An 18,689-nucleotide genomic window follows, 5' to 3' on the forward strand; every position below is an offset into this window, starting at 1 on the left:
ATGCGCCGGGGCCGATCAAACTCTTCTGTGACAACACTGGAGCTATTGCACTTGCCAAGGAGCCCAGGTTTCACAAGAAGACAAGGCACATCAAGCATCGCTTCAACTCCATTCATGAAAATGTTCAAGATGGAGACATAGATATTTGTAAAGTACATACAGACCTGAATGTAGCAGATCCGTTGACTAAACCTCTCCCTAGAGCAAAACATGATCAACACCAGAATTCCATGGGTGTTCGATTCATCACAATGTAACTAGATTATTAACTCTAGTGCAAGTGGGAGACTGTTGGAAATATGCCCTAGAGGCAATAATAAAAGGATTATTATTATATTTCCTTGTTCATGATAATTGTCTTTTATTCATGCTATAATTGTGTTATCCGGAAATCGTAATACATGTGTGAATACATAGACACCAACATGTCCCTAGTAAGCCTCTAGTTGACTAGCTCGTTGATCAACAGATAGTCATGGTTTCCTGACTATGGACATTGAATGTCATTGATAACGAGATCACATCATTAGGAGAATGATGTGATGGACAAGACCCAATCCTAAACATAGCACAAGATCGTATAGTTCGTTTGCTAGAGTTTTTCCAATGTCAAGTATCTTTTCCTTAGACCATGAGATCGTGTAACTCCCGGATACCGTAGGAGTGCTTTGGGTGTACCAAACGTCACAACGTAACTGGGTGACTATAAAGGTATACTACGGGTATCTCCGAAAGTGTCTGTTGGGTTGACACGGATCAAGACTGGGATTTGTCACTCCGTATGACGGAGAGGTATCTCTGGGACCACTCGGTAATGCATCATCACAATGAGCTCAAAGTGACCAAGTGTCTGGTCACGGGATCATGCATTACGGTATGAGTAAAGTGACTTTCCAGTAACGAGATTGAACGAGGTATTGGGATACCGACGATCGAATCTTGGGCAAGTAACGTACCGATTGACAAAGGGAATTGTATACGGGGTTGCTTGAATCCTCGACATCGTGGTTCATTCGATGAGATCATCGAGGAGCATGTGGGAGCCAACATGGGTATCCAGATCCCGCTGTTGGTTATTGACCGGAGAGCCATCTCGGTCATGTGTACATGTCTCCCGAACCCGTAGGGTCTACACACTTAAGGTTCGGTGACGCTAGGGTTGTAGAGATATAATATGCAGTAACCCGAAAGTTGTTCAGAGTCCCGTATGAGATCCCAGACGTCACGAGGAGTTCTGGAATGGTCCGGAGGTGAAGAATTATATATAGGAAGTGCAGTTTCGGCCATCGGGAGAGTTTCGGGGGTCACCGGTATTGTACCGGGACCACCGGAAGGGTCCCGGGGGTCCACCGGGTGGGGCCACCCATCCCGGAGGGCCCCATGGGCCAAAGTGGGGAGGGGAACCAGCCCATAGTGGGCTGGTGCGCCCCCCTTGGCCCATCCCATGCGCCTAGGGTTGGGAACCCTAGGGTGGGGGGGGGCGCCCCACCTGGCTTGAGGGGCACTCCACCCCTTGGCCGCCGCCCCCCTAGGAGATCCCATCTCCTAGGGCCGGCGCCCCCCCTAGGGGAGCCTATATAAAGGGGGGAGGGAGGGCAGCCGCACCCTTGAGTCTTGGCGCCCCCCTCTCCCCTGCTACACCTATCCCTCTCGTAGTAGAACGGCGAAGCCCTGCTGCGGTGACCCCTGCATCCACCACCACGTCGTCGTGCTGCTGGATCTTCATCAACCTCTCCTCCCCCCTTGCTGGATCAAGAAGGAGGAGACGTCATGCTGACCGTACGTGTGTTGAACACGGAGGTGCCGTCCGTTCGGCGCTAGGATCTCCGGTGATTTGGATCACGTCGAGTACAACTTCCTCATCCCCGTTCTTTGAACGCTTCCGCGCGTGATCTACAAAGGTATGTAGATGCAATCCGACCACTCGTTACTAGATGAACTCATAGATGGATCTTGGTGAAACCGTAGGAAAATTTTGTTTTCTGCAACGTTCCCCAACAACATGGCATTCAAGATACAAAAAGAGAGAGAACCATCTAGCTAGTACTATGGACTCCTAGGTCCTAATGAAACTACCCACACATCATCATGGAGGTAACAAGGTTGATGAAGATGACTCCGACAATGGCTTCCCTCTCCGGCAGGGCTCTGGAACACGCCTCAAGATGGGATCTTTGTGGAACACAGCCTTGCGGCGGCGATAAAATTATTCTGAAAATATGGCGGAGCGTTTCGATATTTATAGGGAATTATGGCAATGTAATCAGGTCAAGGCGGTGCAAGGGGTCCCACATGAGCAGGTGCCCCCCAGGGCATGCAAGGTGGCCGTGTGGTCCCCGGGCAGGTCCTCTCGAACCGTTTTTTGTTTTTTGTTTTGTTTCTTTATTTTTTATTCTCCATTTTTCATTCTTTCTTACATTTTGTTTCTTCGTCTTTGGTTTTTTTCCTTTTGTTTTTTCTCTATTTTTTGTTTGATTTTCTTTTTTCTTCTCCATTTTTTCTTTTTTCTTATGTTTGTTTTCGTTTTCACTCTACATTTTCGTATGTGTCAAAAACATTTTTTAAGTAAGTGATCAACTTTTTTGTTTACATGTTCAACATTGTCCGAACGCTTATTCAACATTTTCCAAATACTTGTTCAACATTTTAGTACTTAGTCAACATTTTCAAATACTTGTTCAACATTTTTCAAATACCCGTTCAATATTTTTAATACTTATTCAACATTTTGAAATACTTGTTCAACATTTTTATAATACTCGTTCAGCAATTTTAGGACTTATTCAACATTTGTCAAATACATTTTCAACATTTTTAATACCTATTCAAAATTTTCAAATACTTGTTCAACATTTATCAAATACTTATTTTAACAATTTTTAATTCTTATTCAACAATTTTCAAAAATAATTTTAAACATTTTTTTCAAATGTGTTTTTGAAGAATGTTTTGTTTATACATGTAGAATATTTTAAAGTATAGCGAAAAGTACAAAAATAAAGCAAAAAACAAGAACAGAAAAAAGGAAGAAAAAAAAGGCCGCGGCCCCCCGCGCGGCTGGGTCGGCCCATCTGGGGTCCCCCCAACGCGAGGCTTGCCCCTGTGCTCGCTTAGAGCGAGACATAGGGGCGCCCCATACCCATCCCACCAATCCACCTGAATACCCCTCGCGTCGCGTGTCGTGCTGATCCAGAACTGCAAAATTCCCCAACAGACGACCATGAAGCTTCGGCTGCGTTCCATGGACGCGCGCGGCGGCGTCGCTGAGACGCACCGCGTGCAGCTGCCGGACACGGCCGTGCTCGCCGATGTGAAGTCCTTCCTCGCCGCCAAGCTCTCCGCCGCGCAGCCCGTCCCCGCCGAGTCCGTTCGCCTCTCCCTCAACCGCTCGCAGGAGCTCTGTTCACCGGACCCCTCAGCCACCCTCGCCGCCCTCGGCCTCGCATCCGGTGACCTCCTCTATTTCACGCTCTCCGCAGAATTATTATCGCAGCCACCGCCTCCTCAAACACTTCCCCGGAACCCTAGCCCGGATACAGCCTCCATCGGGCAAATTGCTTCCGGTTCCCAATCTCCTGGGGAGGCCGGTGGATCCTCGTCACCGCCGCAAAATCTACACATACAGCCTGTCTCTTCGTCGCTACCGCAAAATCTACACATAGAGCCTATCTCTTCGCCGAGGCCGCGAGCCCTCCACGTGGAGCCTATTTTGCCCGTGGCATCTGATCCGCCCGATGTGGTGATGGCGGAGGCCGTCCACGCACCCAAGAGCTTGTCGAGCCTTGTGATTGGGATTCTCAAGCGGGAGATGGAGGCGGAGGATGCTGGATGCGCAAATGGTACAGTTATCCATCGCCTAGCTGTGTCCCTGCAGGCAGCTCTTGTCGATGCTGGCTTCCTTGCGGAGAATCCGATGGGGTCTCGCCCCGGATTGCTGAAGGACTGGGCCTCGGGTGCAGCGGCAACACTGACCGTAAAGTACACCCTACCGGAGCTTGTCGCCATGCTACCTGAGGGTGAAGAGGGGAAGACAGTGGTTTTGAACTGCTCATTGATGCCAAATTTTGTGATGATATATGGGTGTGTGCCTGGGGCATGCTCAGAAGTGCGCAGATTGTGCTTGGAGTTACCAAAGCTGGCGCCGCTGCTATATCTGGATAGCAATGAAGTGGGTGCAACAGAGGAGAAGGAGATTCTTGAGCTTTGGAGGGTGCTGAAGGATGAGCTGTGTCTTCCGCTGATGATATCTTTGTGCCAACTCAACGGGTTGCGCTTGCCGCCGTGCTTGATGGCATTGCCAGGTGATCTGAAGGCTAAAGTCTTGGAGTTTGTTCCTGGGGTTGATCTTGCAAGGGTTCAGTGCGCATGCAAGGAATTGCAGGATCTTGCAGCAGATGATAATCTTTGGAAGATGAGGCTTGAACTGGAGATGAGTCCTTCTAGCAAGGGTTCTGGATGGAGCGGAGATTGGAAGCAAAGGTTTGTGGCAGCTTGGAAGGTGGACAACAGTAGGAGGCATCACAAGAGACCACCCAGCCCAAGGTTTTCGGGCTATGGTTGGGGGATCGGTACACGTAACCCACTTAACTTCCCAGTAATTGGTGGTGATTCGGACCGTCTGCCCTTTATAAATCACAATATCCTTGGGCGTAGTTTTGGAAATCAGCGGAGGAACATCTCGCCCAACTGCAATTTCGAGGGTCATCGCCAAGGGTTTCCTTGATTTAAGTTTTCACTAGTATCTCAAGTATGCAATGCATAGGCTGCCTTGTACATGTTTATAAGTTGCATGCCAGTGCTCTTATCCTCGTGAACTTTTTTGTCTGTATCTTAGATCCTATGTCTTGTCGTTTTCCGGTTATTCCTTGCTATGACACCAAAGTACTTCTGCTCTGATCTAGCCAACGCCATGATCAATTATGTAATAAATAGTTTGGACTTATGGTACTGAGAGCTTAACTTTGCTCTCTATACATGTTTCGGTATCAGCTCTCATCTGACAGTTTAATACTGCCTCCGATCCATATTAATTGTCGCTGATTTAGGACAAAGTTGTACTAAATCAGTAACAATTGATATGAATCGGAGGGAGTAAGTAATTTTATAGTACGTTTTATCCCAGAACTAATTATTTTCATCAACAAATCTTGAAATAGGACTTAGGTTGTGTTTATTATTATGGTAAGTGTGTATTGTTACCATAATTATGAGCATAAATGGCATTTAGAAAGTTGTGAAGTACATGAAGCTCACCTGGTGGCTTTCTTAGTAGCAAGAATGGACTGTTTTCTTAGCAAGAACGGAATATTACTCATATCACGTTGGTTTTAAACACTTGGAAGTTGTGTACGCTGACTTACTGGTGGCATTTTGAGTTACAACCTTAAATATATATTGATGTCAAGTTATCCTCGTTTTATGTTGTATTCTATAAGTCAATAGCACTACTGTTCATGTATTATGCAATGCTGTCAGGTACATCTCAGTAGAGGGCTATTTTTAGGTCAGTGCAAATGTAGGTTTCCTTTCGGGCTATCTAGTGTACTTTTAGCTCACAATGAACAGATGGAAGATTTAACACTGTTGGCATTTAGCTCTGTTTTTTCATTTAATATCACTAAATGTACCTAACATCATGCTTTTCAAAGATTGTTCCCGGCAACCAAGAAATTGCTAGTCATTGCACATATAGTATGATCAACCAGTTGATTGTAGTTGTATTACTTATATCGAGCTGCCTTGTTTTCCAGTGAACTATAGTTACCATAACTTTGTATTTCTTTTTATAGAATATATGACCTGTTTTTTCATCTAATGAAGTGGTCTTCTGCATGATTCTATCACTGAGTACCTGTAATATTTGGTTCCATGATGCCCTTCTGCATGATTCTATCACTGAGTGATTTTAGAAAGTTAGAGCTTAATATATGAGTGAAGTTCGCTATGATACAATTTCTGTGAATTGCTTCTGGTAAAATGCTTCCAAATGCACTAATCAGCTATACTACAGATGCAACACACATAGTCGAGCAGTTTAATTTCTGGAGGATGATATGTAGAGGAGAATATATATATAGGCCTTTAGCTCAAAATAAACAGATGAAAATTTCAACACTGATCACTAAATGTACTGCAGGTTGTCTTTTAGCTTTGGTTTTTATTTATATCACCAAGTGTATCTAATATCATGGCTTTCAGAGGTTGTTCACTACAACTGAGAAGTTGCTACTCATTCAACATATTATTTGTTAATATGATCAACCAGTTTATTGTAATTGTATCACTTTTCTAGCTGCCTTTTTATATAAAATATATAACCTGTTTTTTTTATCTTTTTTTTGCGGGTGCTGTTTTTTTTTATCTTACTGGTCTTCAATTGTCTTTCTTACTGGTCTTCAATTGTCTTTGTTAAGGTTCATGTAATGTTTGGTTCTGTGATGCCTTTCTGCATGATTCTATCACCTGCAGTATTTTAGAATGCTGGGGCTTAATAGTTAGGACTAGAGTGAGCTATCATACCATTTCCTTGAACTGCTTCTGGTAAAATGCTTCCAAATGAGCCAGCTAATCAGGTATACTACAGATGCAAGGCATATTAGAGTTTTAATTCTTGAGGATGATATATGGAGGAGAATATGCATAGAGGCCTCTCGGTGATGATATGATCAGCAAGAGGGTTTTTTCCTCTTGATTGATGGTGTTACAGGGTGAAAACCTCCACTTTGAAGCTGCAGAGTGCAGATTTATTCTTGCTATCCATAAGCTTACTCTGCAGAGTATCCATTTGTCTGAATTTTGGAGGTATTTTCTGAGCTCCACTCCTAGTCGAAAGCTGGTCAATGAAACTATGAGACTCTGATGCTGTGTGCCCATCATCATTTGCTTAGACCTGTAAAGCATCTCAGTAATCCATGTTCTTTTCCCGCGGCCTATGATGGGTCGAGTGAACCACGGAGCTGCCGTGCTGCTCCTCCTGCATTGCAGGGACCAAAGATTGCCCTAATTTTCTAAGCGAGCTTTTCATTGACCACAGGGGGAAGAAAGGATAACCTTTCCGGTGCAGGCGTGCATCTTCCCGGCTTTGCCCACACATGTCCTGTTGACGATTGGCCCGGTTCATCTTGATGGTAACGTTTTTAAACCATGTAATATCTGTCATGAGATTTACTACTCCTACACCTTTGGGCACCGGGGCTGTGAGCCACCGTTGCTGGTCGCAGTACTCAAATGGCAGCCGTACGGATCAGTCCCGGTGCCCGAGAAAGGCCTCGTCTTTCTGCTCTTTGCTTGTGGTTTGGTGCACTGAAAAGAATGTGGGGGGAGGGAGGGCATGGGAAATAGTTTACAAAACCAGCTGGGCCAAAGCATTGCGGTGTTTTACTGCCAGGAGATCTTGGCTATGTGTGTCATGTCATGCAGAGGCTCGGTATTGGCTCAGTGCGGTAGTATCAGCCTCCTTTTTTGTCTCAAAAAAAGTCTGTCATATGCATAGCATTTGTGTGGGTGGGAATCAGAAATTTATCACTCACTACAAACAAAAGAATTTTGTCAGTCTTGTTTCCTTACGTGGAAAAGCTAGTTAAATTTGTGCCAGTGCTAAATATTAATTTAACCCTTTAATTCTTACGAATGCGTTGCTGAACCTGACATGAAACCTCGAGTGTTGTCATGTTCTTCGTTTGTGTTTGGCTACACATTCAGGTTGCCCCAATACATCGCCTGTGCCCGACTAGTTTTCCGTATCCATCTTCAGTTATCTTGGGAACAAGAATAGCACGAAAGCCGGATGTGTGCCGCACAAGCGACAGCGGGCCTCTACAGGATTCCAGAGAGTGAGAACAAGAATCCAATTCTCTGCCAACACACGCCCCTGCCAGGATGCTCTGCCCTGCCCTGCCCTGCACCCGCAGGCCTTCAACTTTTTGACTGTATTATTCCACGTCCAGCCCAGCTTCCCTCCCCACACCCGCACCCGCTGCCGCCCAACAACTCAAACAACAGCAGCAGTAGAGTATCCAAGACGACTTCAAGTGAACTGAACCGCTAGCTACATCCACGTACATGGACACCGCCCCCTTTCAGCTTTGCCGGTGCTCCCATCTTGCCACCATTGTTGCATTGTACAGCACAGCAGCTAGTGCTTGTTGGGGCAGGGTATGCAACTAGTCCTGTACAGAGACGGGAAGTACTTCCACTATTGCTTGTACTGCAGCGGGGCGTCATCATAAAACAAGGGCGCTGTGTGTGAAGCCGGTGGAAGAAACAGTTCGTGGTGGCGCCCTTCTCCCCTTTTATTATCTTCCCTCCACATGTCCGCACGCCGCCACTACTACTGCATGGTGAACACTGTTCATTATGCCATAGGCTGGTGAGACTGTGAGGGTGACTGCAGGCAGCGCTGGTGATCGAAAGAAGAGGAGGAGCAGGGGAAGCAGCGGCAGCTCTCGCCTCCTTGCTGGTAACAACATCTACTCAACTCCATTGATGCTCTACATATGCTACTGTGACATCCTCTCTGCTGGTAAGTACTCCCTCCGTTCTGAATTACTTGTCTTGGATTTGTCTAGATACAGAGGTATCTAGCACTAAAATGAGTCTAGATACATCCGTATCTAGACAAATCCAAGACAAGTAATTCGGAACGGAGGGAGTAGTTTTGAGGCAAATCTTTTCCCTCTGTTTCAAAAAAAAAAACCTCTCTGCTGGCAAGTGGTTTTGCATAATTGTATTGCATTTCAGCTTTTATATACCAGCAGTACATTTTAGTAGGATATTTTCTTGGGAGGAGAGTGAGCTGCTTCCATATTTTCCCACCTTCCATGAGTGCCAACTATACATGTGTTCTCCAACACTACACTTTGGTCGAATATTTTCTTCGGGGACAGTGAGCTGCTTGCATCTTCTTCCTCCTCCCATGAGTGTCCTCTGCGTGTTTCAACAGTATCATGGGCATTTGTTTACCTCTCTCGAGAAATTGCAGTACAAGAGCATTATTAGCCTAGTAATAAGTGGCATCAGCTTTCTCCCTGGACGATTTCGGGGCTTCATCCTGGCGTTTTTGACTCATGATATCCCCCTCGATCTACACGCTCAATCAAAGGGTGGAACTTTTAACGCCTCCGGGCCCTTGTCCGTGCATCTTAGCTGATTTTGGCTTCTCAATTTGGATTGCCGCTCTTAACGCTGTTCTGCACCGACGACAGCTCACAGCTGAGTCTCAAGGCTCCTGCAGCTTGTGCAAATTCAGCATCTCTCTTCGTATTCATTCATTGTTCTGGCATCAAATTTGGACGGTGGGAGGGGCAGTGCTCAGTACTCGCTGTATGGCGATGAGGAACCCTCCCCTTCTCCACTAGTAACAACCGGCTAAGTTTCTGGCTTTTTTGCCCTCGATCACGGACCCTAAATTTCTTCCATGGTTTGCATTTCTTTTCCAGAACACGCACGAGATGTTGCTCCCTTTCCTGTTGTGTTTATCTGATTCAGTGGTAGCTAGTTTTTTCAGTGTTATTCATACACTCGCATAGCCGCGTAGTTTGCATCCACCCCAACGAAGGCACTTCCGGAGTTTTCATGTAGAAACACTTGATTTATGTATAGACCAGTGCAGATTGTGATGGAAGGAAAGAAGACTTGAATCAGCGTGGGCATCTCCGTAATGCCACCAAGTGGTGAGGCAATTCTTGAATCTATGGCGCACTTGACTTTTCCCGGTCTCCAGTGCACGATGTTTGCTAGCTTTTCACTTGCAATATGCCTATACTCCCTCCAATCTAAAATAAGTGGCATCGTCTAGGTTCAAATTTGAACTAAAACCATGTTGCAAGTGACTGCGCATATAACTTTAAAAGTATTTTGCGAGGCAAATGCAAGGATATTATTTTTGAATATGCATAATCCAATACTTTTGCGCATACCAGTGATCAAAGTTTTAAAACAATGACTGCACATATAATAATGTGACTCATGTTTGTACCGGGGCGGAGTAACATGATTTCATTTGTGTTAAAAAAGTAGTACTATCATAGCTCTCCCAGTGGAGTTATATATATATTCCAAAGAGCTGACAGCTCCATAAACTAAACTTCCTGCAAAAGAAAGAAGGCCCATAAACTGAAAACATGTACAGGGTTCTCAGAAATCCTGGTGAAGGTGGGGGGCAGAGGTTCAGTTTCCGGTAGGGTTTAAGCATGTATAGATCTGGCTCATCCATTGATTAGTCATTAACCTCATTCCGAGCTGGCCCATGCAGTACGTGGATGACAGTGGCATCCGATCCTCGGGCCGGTCTTGATTTCCGCGGCACCACCAACTGTAAAATCTCCAGCTGATCCGCTGAATTCAGAGCTCTTTATATATTCTGATCCGCGGACGTGATCCAGCTGGTACACGGTTGTTAGCGCGCGGTACCGACAATTCTATTCCCTGTACTGTGTGTGCGGCTTCCGTCTTTGCCCTTGCGTCTGTCCGTTGCATTAGGCTCGCTTAACTTTTTCACTTTGGAGGACAATCTTTATGTAAGGCTGCAGGGGTTAGTTGTTCCTTGTTGAGCCTTGCAAGATATTGACTGCCAGCTCGCTCCGCCCCGATCTGCTCCTCCGCATTTTCCACCCTTTAAGTAAAGCCCCCTTCACCGCTTGCCAAACCTGGCAATTTAGAAGGCTGGGCATTCCTTAGAATGGTTGCAGCATCACACTGAGATCATCAGGTATCAAGCACAAGGTTTGGTTAATGGCTTTGTTTGTTCCTTGCATAAATGTATTTGTGGGATGTTGTTGGCAACATGGTCGAGATCATGTGAGTGATCATTGTTTTTCTTGGCAGATGTATTCCCCTCCCTGCTCTGCTGCTGGAAGCAACGGCGAGCGGAGCTTCGCGGCCGGAGCCAACCCGCTTGCTTTGCTCGACCATGCCATGGATTTCGACGAGCACGTCCTTTTTCCTATGCACAATGCAGGGATGCAAGATGGAGTTCAGTTCTACAATCCTACTGCTGGTATTTTTCTTCTCCTCGCCTCTCCTGTTGAAGCAGAACAAGGTTCTTGTTCATTCATCTGTGAAAGTTCTCTCTTCTTACTACTGGCATTTCCATGTTGCAATTATCTCCAGGTGGTAGTGGTACTGAGCTGAGTAGAAACATGAGCATGGAGAAGGGTTTGAAAGGCGGTAAAAGGAAGGGCTCCGGCGAGGGCAGTTCGACGATGCATTCACAAGTAATGAAGTTATAGAAATTCTTCCCTTCCCTGTTCTTAGTAGTTTCATCATTTTGGGCTGCATCTCATCGTTTACATATCACACAGCAGGAGGAAACCGGTGGCATGTCTCAGAGAGAGGTCAGCATGGAGCGCGCTGGCGAGAAGGAAGGTGATGCTGCTAGCAACAGAGAGGACTACGTGCATATCCGGGCGAAGCGCGGCCAGGCGACCAACAACCACAGCCTTGCAGAAAGGGTGAGTGACCAATCTCTCCAGTAACATAATTGAAAGGGCTGCAATTTTCTTGCTTGTAATAGCTTGTCCGTCTGAAATGCAGTTTCGGAGGGAGAAGATCAACGAGAGGATGAAGCATCTACAAGACCTCGTCCCAGGCTGCAACAAGGTATCAACATCATCAGCAACTGAAAATTTACTCTTCAGCAAAAGTTTCATAGATTTGCTCATTATAAAATGTTTATGGGTTTACTCACTCTAACCGATGCGGCTGCCTGTGACAAAGAAGATTACAGGCAAGGCCATGATGCTCGACGAGATCATAAACTATGTGCAGTCCCTGCAGCGGCAGGTCGAGGTAAGCACACCGAAACAGATTCCTCAAAGATCACTCACTCTTGGCCAACAATGGCTGAAGCTCCTAGTGTTGCCCGTTTTGGTTTCTGCAGTTCCTCTCGATGAAGCTCTCGGCGGTCAGCCCCGAGCTGAACTGCGATCTCGACCTCCAAGACGTAAGACCAATGGAGACTCTGAACAACAAAGAACTCACATATGTTTATACTGTTAAAAACATAACATTCCTCACAGACTGACCATTTTGCCTCCGGTTGCTCGCCTCCGCCGTGCAGATCCTTTGCCCGCAGGACGCCCGCTCCGCGTTTCCGGGATACGGCCAGCGATTGGGCAGCGTTCATCCTAACAGCAATATGTACAGGGCGTCGCAGCCGGGCCTCTCGCGTCCTGAACTATACGGGAACGGGATCATCATCCCAAACCCGGCAAATGTTCATATGGCGAGAGCGGCTCAGCAGCTGTCTGCTTTTCCCCAGGTCTGTCTGCATCCAACTCCCTCGATCAAAACATCCTACTCCCTCCAGTGCAGACTACATACGGAATAAAATGAATAAATCTACATTCTAAAATATGTCTATATCCATCTATCTGTATTTTGTATTGAAATCTCTAAAAAGACTTATATTTAGGAACGAAGGGAGTAGATTTCTAGATGAGAGATTAATATTGTTGTCTCACTGACAGAGGAGCATCGTTTGGGACGAGGAACTTGGCAATGTTGGTCCGGCTGCCTTCCCGTCGGACGTCGTCGGCGCCAGTAGCTTAGAGAACTCCGGTAGGTCTCGCGCTTCTCTCCGTTGCGTTTCTTCTGCGGCTGTGTTGACTGTCGAGTCGTCTGATGAATCTTTTTTTGTGTGTGTTGCAGAGTCGATGAAGGTGGAGTAGCTAGCCAGCAAGCTGACGGTTAACCATGTGCAGAGGCTGCACAGATCTCCTCGGGCTTTAGCGAGTTTAACTGCTGTCGTTGAGAGGACGATTCTCTAAGTGTGCGTGTGTGTGACTTTTGTACAGTTTGACTAAGCAGACGGATGAAAAGCTTGTGGTCCGCTGTGATGTGCCATCTCTGCCTGGACTGAAATTATTAGTGGTAATAATGATTGGGTTTCATGAGTTGATCTACACAAGTTTGTGCATATTACTGATTTTTTCGATGTCCCGGTGGATATAGCGAGAGAGCCGACCTAAACAAAGGTTCTTGTTAAAATAGAATGACTGCGTGTATTTTAGAAAGAATACAACTATAATCGTAAGTTCTTCGTGGTCATTCTGGTCATGATCATTCGTGTGGTTTTTCTTTGACATCATCTACAATGAAACTTTCAATTAACCGTGGAACTGATTTTGGAGACTTCCAATTAACCGTGGAACTGATTTTGGAAGGATAGAGCAGCTCCAAACAGAAATCGTAGCCAAGTAGTACCAGTAACATATAGGGATAAAATGGGTGCTAAATTTCCCAATTAACAGTGTCACTAGTTCCAAATGTTCCCAATGGCGTAAAGTTTTTGAAACACGCAATCGTTTATAAACAGTAAAAACCCAAATTTAATGTGAAAAAACGAAAAGGAAAAAGGGAAAAGGGGGCAAACCACCAGCTTCCCTTGGAAGGCTGAGCACCAGCAGCCTCCTCCCATGGCGACCATCACCTGCCACCTCCCCCCTCTCCTCCCTGGCCCAGCCTCCGGGCACCATAGCCACCTCAAGCCCTCCCCGCCCCCCTTCAATCGGCACCTCCGCGCCCCGCCTCCGACCCGTCTCCTCCGCGCCGCCCGCCGCCGCCATCCCGACGCCGTCGTCGTCGTCCCAGACGCGCGCCCCTGGGTCGGCGACCTGTCAGGAGCCGCCTCCTACTGGGACGGGAGGGAGGAAGATGGGGACGAGGAGGAGGACGCGGACGACGACGACCGCAGCCTGGACCTCCTGGCCCGGTTCCTGCACTCGGTGTTCAGGAAGGCCTCCCGCCGCGCGCGCCGCGCCGCCAGGTCCGTGCTGCCGCCCTCCGTCCCCGCTGAGCTGGTCCGTTTCGCTGCTTGCTTTATCAGCCTGAGTTTATCATGCTTGTTCGGGATCAGCGGCATGGAGATCTCCGCCGGATTTGTGCGTGATCTGGTGTGTTCCCGTGTTTATGCGCGTGCAGGTGAAGTTCTCGGTCAATGGCGTGCTGGTTCTCACCTTCTTGTGGATCCTCAAGGGGCTTCTTGAGGTGAGGAATTCCTTCACATATAAGCTGTTTGATGCCCTGTTTCAAAATTGTGGGCAATTACTATTTCTGATTTAGTGTTTCTATGCGCAACAAATGGTTGTGATGCTGTATGATCAAGGGATAGTCACTAGTTTGTGCTCCGAAAAGGCGTGTTCGTGCGGGGAACAGATAGGTACTCTTTGTTGCTATTTGCTTAGGCAGTGAGAGCTGAGGAAGACAGCCAGTGCTTATTGATGGGGCAGTCTTTACTTGTCTGCTTGGGAAGTACTTGATGAAATGCCGATTCAGTGCTCATGTGTTGCTCTTGATATGTATGAACAAAGCGTTGTGCTCCTTGTCTGATTTATTTCTGTTTCTAGAGGGCATGTTGGTTCGGAGAACAAATACGTACTGGTTTGGCTACCGTTTTCTAAAGCAGCGAGCAAGAATTATTGAGTAGTCTTTACTTGTCTGCTTAGAAAATGCTTAACATGTATAGGAATCTTGGTTTCTGAAATTTTGGCATAGTTAGCTAATTTGATGGGCAGCAAAATGGGTGGTTGTTATTGTTGCTGACTCCATATGGTTGGAGCTATATGTCAATTAATTAGCCCGATATACGTGAGGTCGTCACTTTGTTGAGTTGATGGATGTTTTCTAAAAATGGTGAGGGGGTTGCCCTGGTTTTCTTTCAGGCAATCGCTCAAAACTGAACGTTTCAATAGATGTGTAAGACCGCACAGATAGTTAGTCACACCAAGACATAGTGACTTCCTTGTTATCAGCATCGTTTGCTTTTAGAAAATAGGTCCAGTACAAGAATATATATGAGTGCATTCCTCACTTGGAGAGTTTACAAGTGAGAGAGCTCCAGATCTTAGTACAAATAGAACATAGAGCCCCCAAAATTAAGTAGGATTAGCCCAAGGAGAAGCATCAATCACTCAGTGAAGGTGCATTCTTCAGGCCATCAGGGCATCAGGTTGGATCATAGGATGCCAGAGGCAGGATGTTACTGCTGTGCATATAATAGACTGGTGAAATGAGGCCAAAACATTTGTGCAAGACGTGGTGTTTTGCTTATTGGTAAATGGCCCTTCAAATTCCCCACTGTTGATTTCTTTTTAGCCACCAAAGCTATCTATGCTGGTTTAATGCTGTTACGTGTCAGATCAGTAACCCTGTGGTAGATGGTACAGATCCACCACTCTCAGTTTGCGATAGAAAATGTAAAGTTGCAGCTTATGTATCTGTACTGTTCGATTCTGTGCAGCCAACATTTTCTACCTCAAAGTTCTTTATTTAAGCCTGTCTATTATTTGGTTTGTGCAATCTAACCCCTCTAGCCCATTTTTTTCTAGCACTGTTTTGCTTATTTCATGTTACACAGTAATTCCCTTGTTAGGCCCATTCTATTTTCTACTAGTGACGTGACGGGCACAGTTAAACTGACTGCTACAGGTAGTTGTGGGTTAACTCAACAGAATTAAATCAGAGGGGTCTCTGTCACACAAATTGACTAGTAGATGGGCTTGCAAATTGCAATTAATTTTTTGGAAAATTCTGCAGCAGTTAAAAGTTGCAACCTTATTTCTGTGGGTAGATTAATTTATTGTGATGGAAAAGTGAGAACCTTTTTAAGCTAAGCATGTTGAGCTAGTTAATGAAGAACCCTGTTCTGTTTCTTTTCATCTCTACTTCCCCCGTAACTGATTTGCTGCGGCGGCTCTTTTCCTTCCTGGATTAAAACGCCAAGCTTACAGGGATCATCAACCTTTAAGTTCATGGTCTGTACCACATACACACAGTCCAATTCAGTGACCACCCTATGAGGATTCTACTGAGTCGCCAGCAGGAAACTTTCCTGGCATGCAAATAGTTAAGTATCTTTGGCACTTGCACAGTTAAACTGTACCCACCAAGACATGAAGATGACCTTATGGCTTACGCCATTCATCTCGTGTAATGATACTGTCACTTTCTTAGCTTGTCTATTCTATGTATGGTCCATGGACATGGATTTTGAACCAGTCTTTCCTGTTTCTGCAATTCAGCCTTTTATTTTGCAAGATGTCCAATACTTCATTATGACACCCTTAACGTCTGGGATGGATTCTACTTTGTATTTCTATTTACTGGAATTTTGTTGGATGGGAAACAGTACTCCAAGATAACCCTCCAGGGTGTTGGTTGAGCCTGCGAAAATGCATCTCTCCCCATCAGGGTTAGCAGAGTCCTCACACTATATGGACATGAACATCAATAACATTTTGAAGTGCTGCATGACCGGTTGTATTTCATGTAAGCTAGTTCCAGCCTGTGTTTGTAGTGACTGGTGACAGAGAATCAACCAGAATCAGAAATATGGCTGTAGAATCAACACGTACCCCAGAATTAAAGTTCTGGATAGCAGTTAGGCTGCCATCATAATCTATTGAATTCATACATTTTATGTCATATTTGTGGTTACCTGCTAGCCAAGAAATTGATGTCACGCTGGTAGTTGGTTCGTGCAATCAATACACCAATTAGGGTTACAGCTGCCTAAAACAGAGGCATGAAAAATCACCAGTTGCATTCATTGGCATGTGGGCATTTGTTTTTGAGATATTAATCAAGGTTATATTATTCAGCTTTTGGAAGGTACCCGGCTACCCGCTCACTGCATTTATCGGGCAAGCTAAATGGTTCCACGTAATGTACTTGCCATTGTAGTACCTGTCAAAGCTTTAATTCCCAGAGTTTGCATTTCTGGGAGACACGACAAAGTCCATAGTTGAGATTCATCAGCATCATGAATTACAATTTGTCTGAAATCGCAGAATAAGTTCTTTGAGAATAACATGCCTTGCATTATGTTGCATTGATGCTTGTGGCAAACTCATTTTCTAGTCCTTTCTTTCAGTAACTTGGAAGCATTAGTAACTCAATTTGTCTACAGGTGGTCTGCACATTTGGAAGCATGGTGTTTATAAGCATCCTTCTTGTTCGAGGGATATGGTCTGGAGTAACTTACATCAGAGAAAACCGATACAGCTATATTCAACAGCTCAAGGATGACGACAACCGGTGGAGCAGAGTACAGCCTGCTGGTTGATCGTTTGCTTTCCTTGCTGGCAACATACTCTGATTCAAAGGGCCCATGAATAATCCAGGGCCACTGTTGAGATAGCATGGATGCTCCCAGCTGTGCACAAAATGCTGATGTTTGTTGTTGCTATATAAATTGCTGCTGGAGAATCGAAGGAACCCCCCTGTAGTCTATACAAATAAGTGGTTCTCTTCAACATGATGGTGAAAAATGTTACCGGCGACTGATTGGGTTTTATATCTGGCCTGGCCCCATACTGGCTGAGCCGATGTTGAAAGACTCGTATTTGTTGTAGTATGAAAATGGTGCGAAATACCTATGGTCAGTACTCAGTACAGTGTAATTCTGTTTCATTTTGATAGATGGAGTGGTCCTGAATATCCAAAGCTAGTATTTTCTCCTGTGATGCCATGAAGGCATGAACTAGCTTGACAGAGTAGTAGTCTTGCTTCTGCAGTGGATTTCAAAATCTTGCCGGGCAACTGTCTTTTGATCTCCAACAGTCTGTCTCAGTCTTGCACTCTTGCTGCTTTTGGCCGTTCGTCTAGATTCTTTGTTTGCTACTCTCGCCTGATCTGATGCTTTGAGTTTGAGATTCCTCCTTTGGCTCTCGCTAGCATTTGGTCTGTTACTTCCAAAAAGGAAGAAGGCCAGAGACAGCGGAAATCCAAAATGATATCGTCAAAACAGTAGTCGTCACTCAGGTCAGGGGCACTGAGGTGTAGTATTACACCAAACCTTTTTTTTAAACATCAGTGCAGACACAAGCGCTCATATACACACGCATACATTCATCCCTACGAACGCACACACGCACATCCTACCCCTATGAGGGGCTCCGAAAGACTGAGCCGGCATATCATCTTGTGATTTATGAAGTCACCGTAGGTACCTCGTCGTCGACGGAAACGTCTCCTCCCACTGAATGCGCATGGTCGGAAATCTTGAAATAAATTCAGGAATAAATGCGAGTACCAGGATTTGAACCCATAGTCCCTCTAATCATAGGTGGTGTTTGGTTCTCTAGTCCTAGGACTTTTTTTAGTCCCAACGAAAAAGTCCCTAGTCTTTAAAAAGTCCTTTCCTGTTTGTTTTCAGAGACTAAAAAGTTCCTAGTCCCTTCCTAAAGGTTATTAAATGACCATGTTGCCCCTAGTATATAGAAAAATAACAGCCAAACAACACCATAAGGTAGCGGGGCAATGAGTGCATGAGAGGGGCATTCATTTAGTCCTAAATGTCTAGTTTAGTCCCTAAAAAGTCTCTTCCATTTGATAAAAAAGTCTCTAAGATGGACTTTTTCTAGTTCCTACATTAAAAAGTCCCTGAAAACAAACACCCCATTAGTTCCTATAACCATCCAACCACAGGTCATAGGTTGGCTCGCCAAAACCAAACCTTTAATATTATTGGTGGATACGTCATCAATCGATTTGAATGGTCTCGCTTTTGTTCGTTTCAGCCACGCCAACAGACGGAACCGTGGATCCCTATTCTGAGAAGGGCGAGTTAGGCGAAGACAGTAGCATTTCGGCCCTGTCCTAGTTCTCGGTCATTTCGAAGTATCTAGCCAGTTTGACACCTTTTGTCATTATTATCACGCGTGCCGACTAGCTACTGCCGACCACTCGTA

At 45.5% G+C, this 18,689-nt stretch overlaps 3 protein-coding genes across 8 annotated transcripts; all 3 read left to right on the forward strand.

The window, feature by feature from the left end:
* The first annotated feature begins 3,140 nt into the window (after positions 1-3,140).
* LOC119285008 (F-box protein SKIP22-like) lies at positions 3,141-4,985 on the forward strand. The gene has a single exon (XM_037564202.1). It carries the CDS (start codon positions 3,221-3,223, stop codon positions 4,721-4,723), a length of 1,503 nt encoding a protein of 500 aa, XP_037420099.1. The 5' UTR covers positions 3,141-3,220; the 3' UTR covers positions 4,724-4,985.
* Positions 4,986-7,284: 2,299 nt separating this feature from the next.
* Positions 7,285-12,902, forward strand: LOC119285009 (transcription factor bHLH78-like). Of its 6 annotated transcripts, none has more exons than XM_037564208.1 (10): positions 7,285-8,458; positions 10,825-10,996; positions 11,110-11,213; positions 11,301-11,450; positions 11,533-11,598; positions 11,716-11,787; positions 11,879-11,941; positions 12,059-12,259; positions 12,468-12,558; positions 12,649-12,902. In XM_037564208.1, exons 2-10 carry the CDS (start codon positions 10,825-10,827, stop codon positions 12,666-12,668), a joined length of 939 nt encoding a protein of 312 aa, XP_037420105.1. In that variant the 5' UTR covers positions 7,285-8,458; the 3' UTR covers positions 12,669-12,902. The 6 variants fall into 6 exon arrangements, with proteins under 6 accessions (XP_037420105.1, XP_037420106.1, XP_037420104.1 ...); XM_037564209.1 differs by lacking the exon at positions 7,285-8,458 and adding an exon at positions 8,658-10,722; XM_037564207.1 differs by lacking the exon at positions 7,285-8,458 and adding an exon at positions 8,658-10,708.
* A 441-nt stretch (positions 12,903-13,343) lies between these two features.
* LOC119285010 lies at positions 13,344-17,532 on the forward strand. Its single transcript, XM_037564210.1, has 3 exons — positions 13,344-13,799; positions 13,921-13,986; positions 16,907-17,532. The coding sequence occupies exons 1-3, from the start codon at positions 13,416-13,418 to the stop codon at positions 17,060-17,062; spliced, it is 606 nt and encodes a 201-aa protein (XP_037420107.1). The 5' UTR covers positions 13,344-13,415; the 3' UTR covers positions 17,063-17,532.
* The last annotated feature ends 1,157 nt before the right edge of the window (positions 17,533-18,689 follow it).

This window comes from Triticum dicoccoides, chromosome 4A (assembly GCF_002162155.2).
Source record: "Triticum dicoccoides isolate Atlit2015 ecotype Zavitan chromosome 4A, WEW_v2.0, whole genome shotgun sequence".
Classification (NCBI taxonomy): Eukaryota; Viridiplantae; Streptophyta; class Magnoliopsida; order Poales; family Poaceae; genus Triticum; species Triticum dicoccoides.

What these genes read in the sequence shown, in the direction of transcription:
- LOC119285010 (XM_037564210.1), top strand. Translation starts at nt 13,416, where the DNA reads ATGGCGACCATCACCTGCCACCTCCCCCCTCTCCTCCCTGGCCCAGCC. An exon ending in CCTCCGTCCCCGCTGAGCTG is followed by an intron (nt 13,800 to 13,920) that starts GTCCGTTTCGCT and finishes ATGCGCGTGCAG; the next exon opens with GTGAAGTTCTCGGTCAATGG. An exon ending in TCCTCAAGGGGCTTCTTGAG is followed by an intron (nt 13,987 to 16,906) that starts GTGAGGAATTCC and finishes ATTTGTCTACAG; the next exon opens with GTGGTCTGCACATTTGGAAG.
- LOC119285008 (XM_037564202.1), top strand. Translation starts at nt 3,221, where the DNA reads ATGAAGCTTCGGCTGCGTTCCATGGACGCGCGCGGCGGCGTCGCTGAG.
- LOC119285009 (XM_037564208.1), top strand. Translation starts at nt 10,825, where the DNA reads ATGTATTCCCCTCCCTGCTCTGCTGCTGGAAGCAACGGCGAGCGGAGC. An exon ending in GTTCGACGATGCATTCACAA is followed by an intron (nt 11,214 to 11,300) that starts GTAATGAAGTTA and finishes CATATCACACAG; the next exon opens with CAGGAGGAAACCGGTGGCAT. An exon ending in ACCACAGCCTTGCAGAAAGG is followed by an intron (nt 11,451 to 11,532) that starts GTGAGTGACCAA and finishes TCTGAAATGCAG; the next exon opens with TTTCGGAGGGAGAAGATCAA.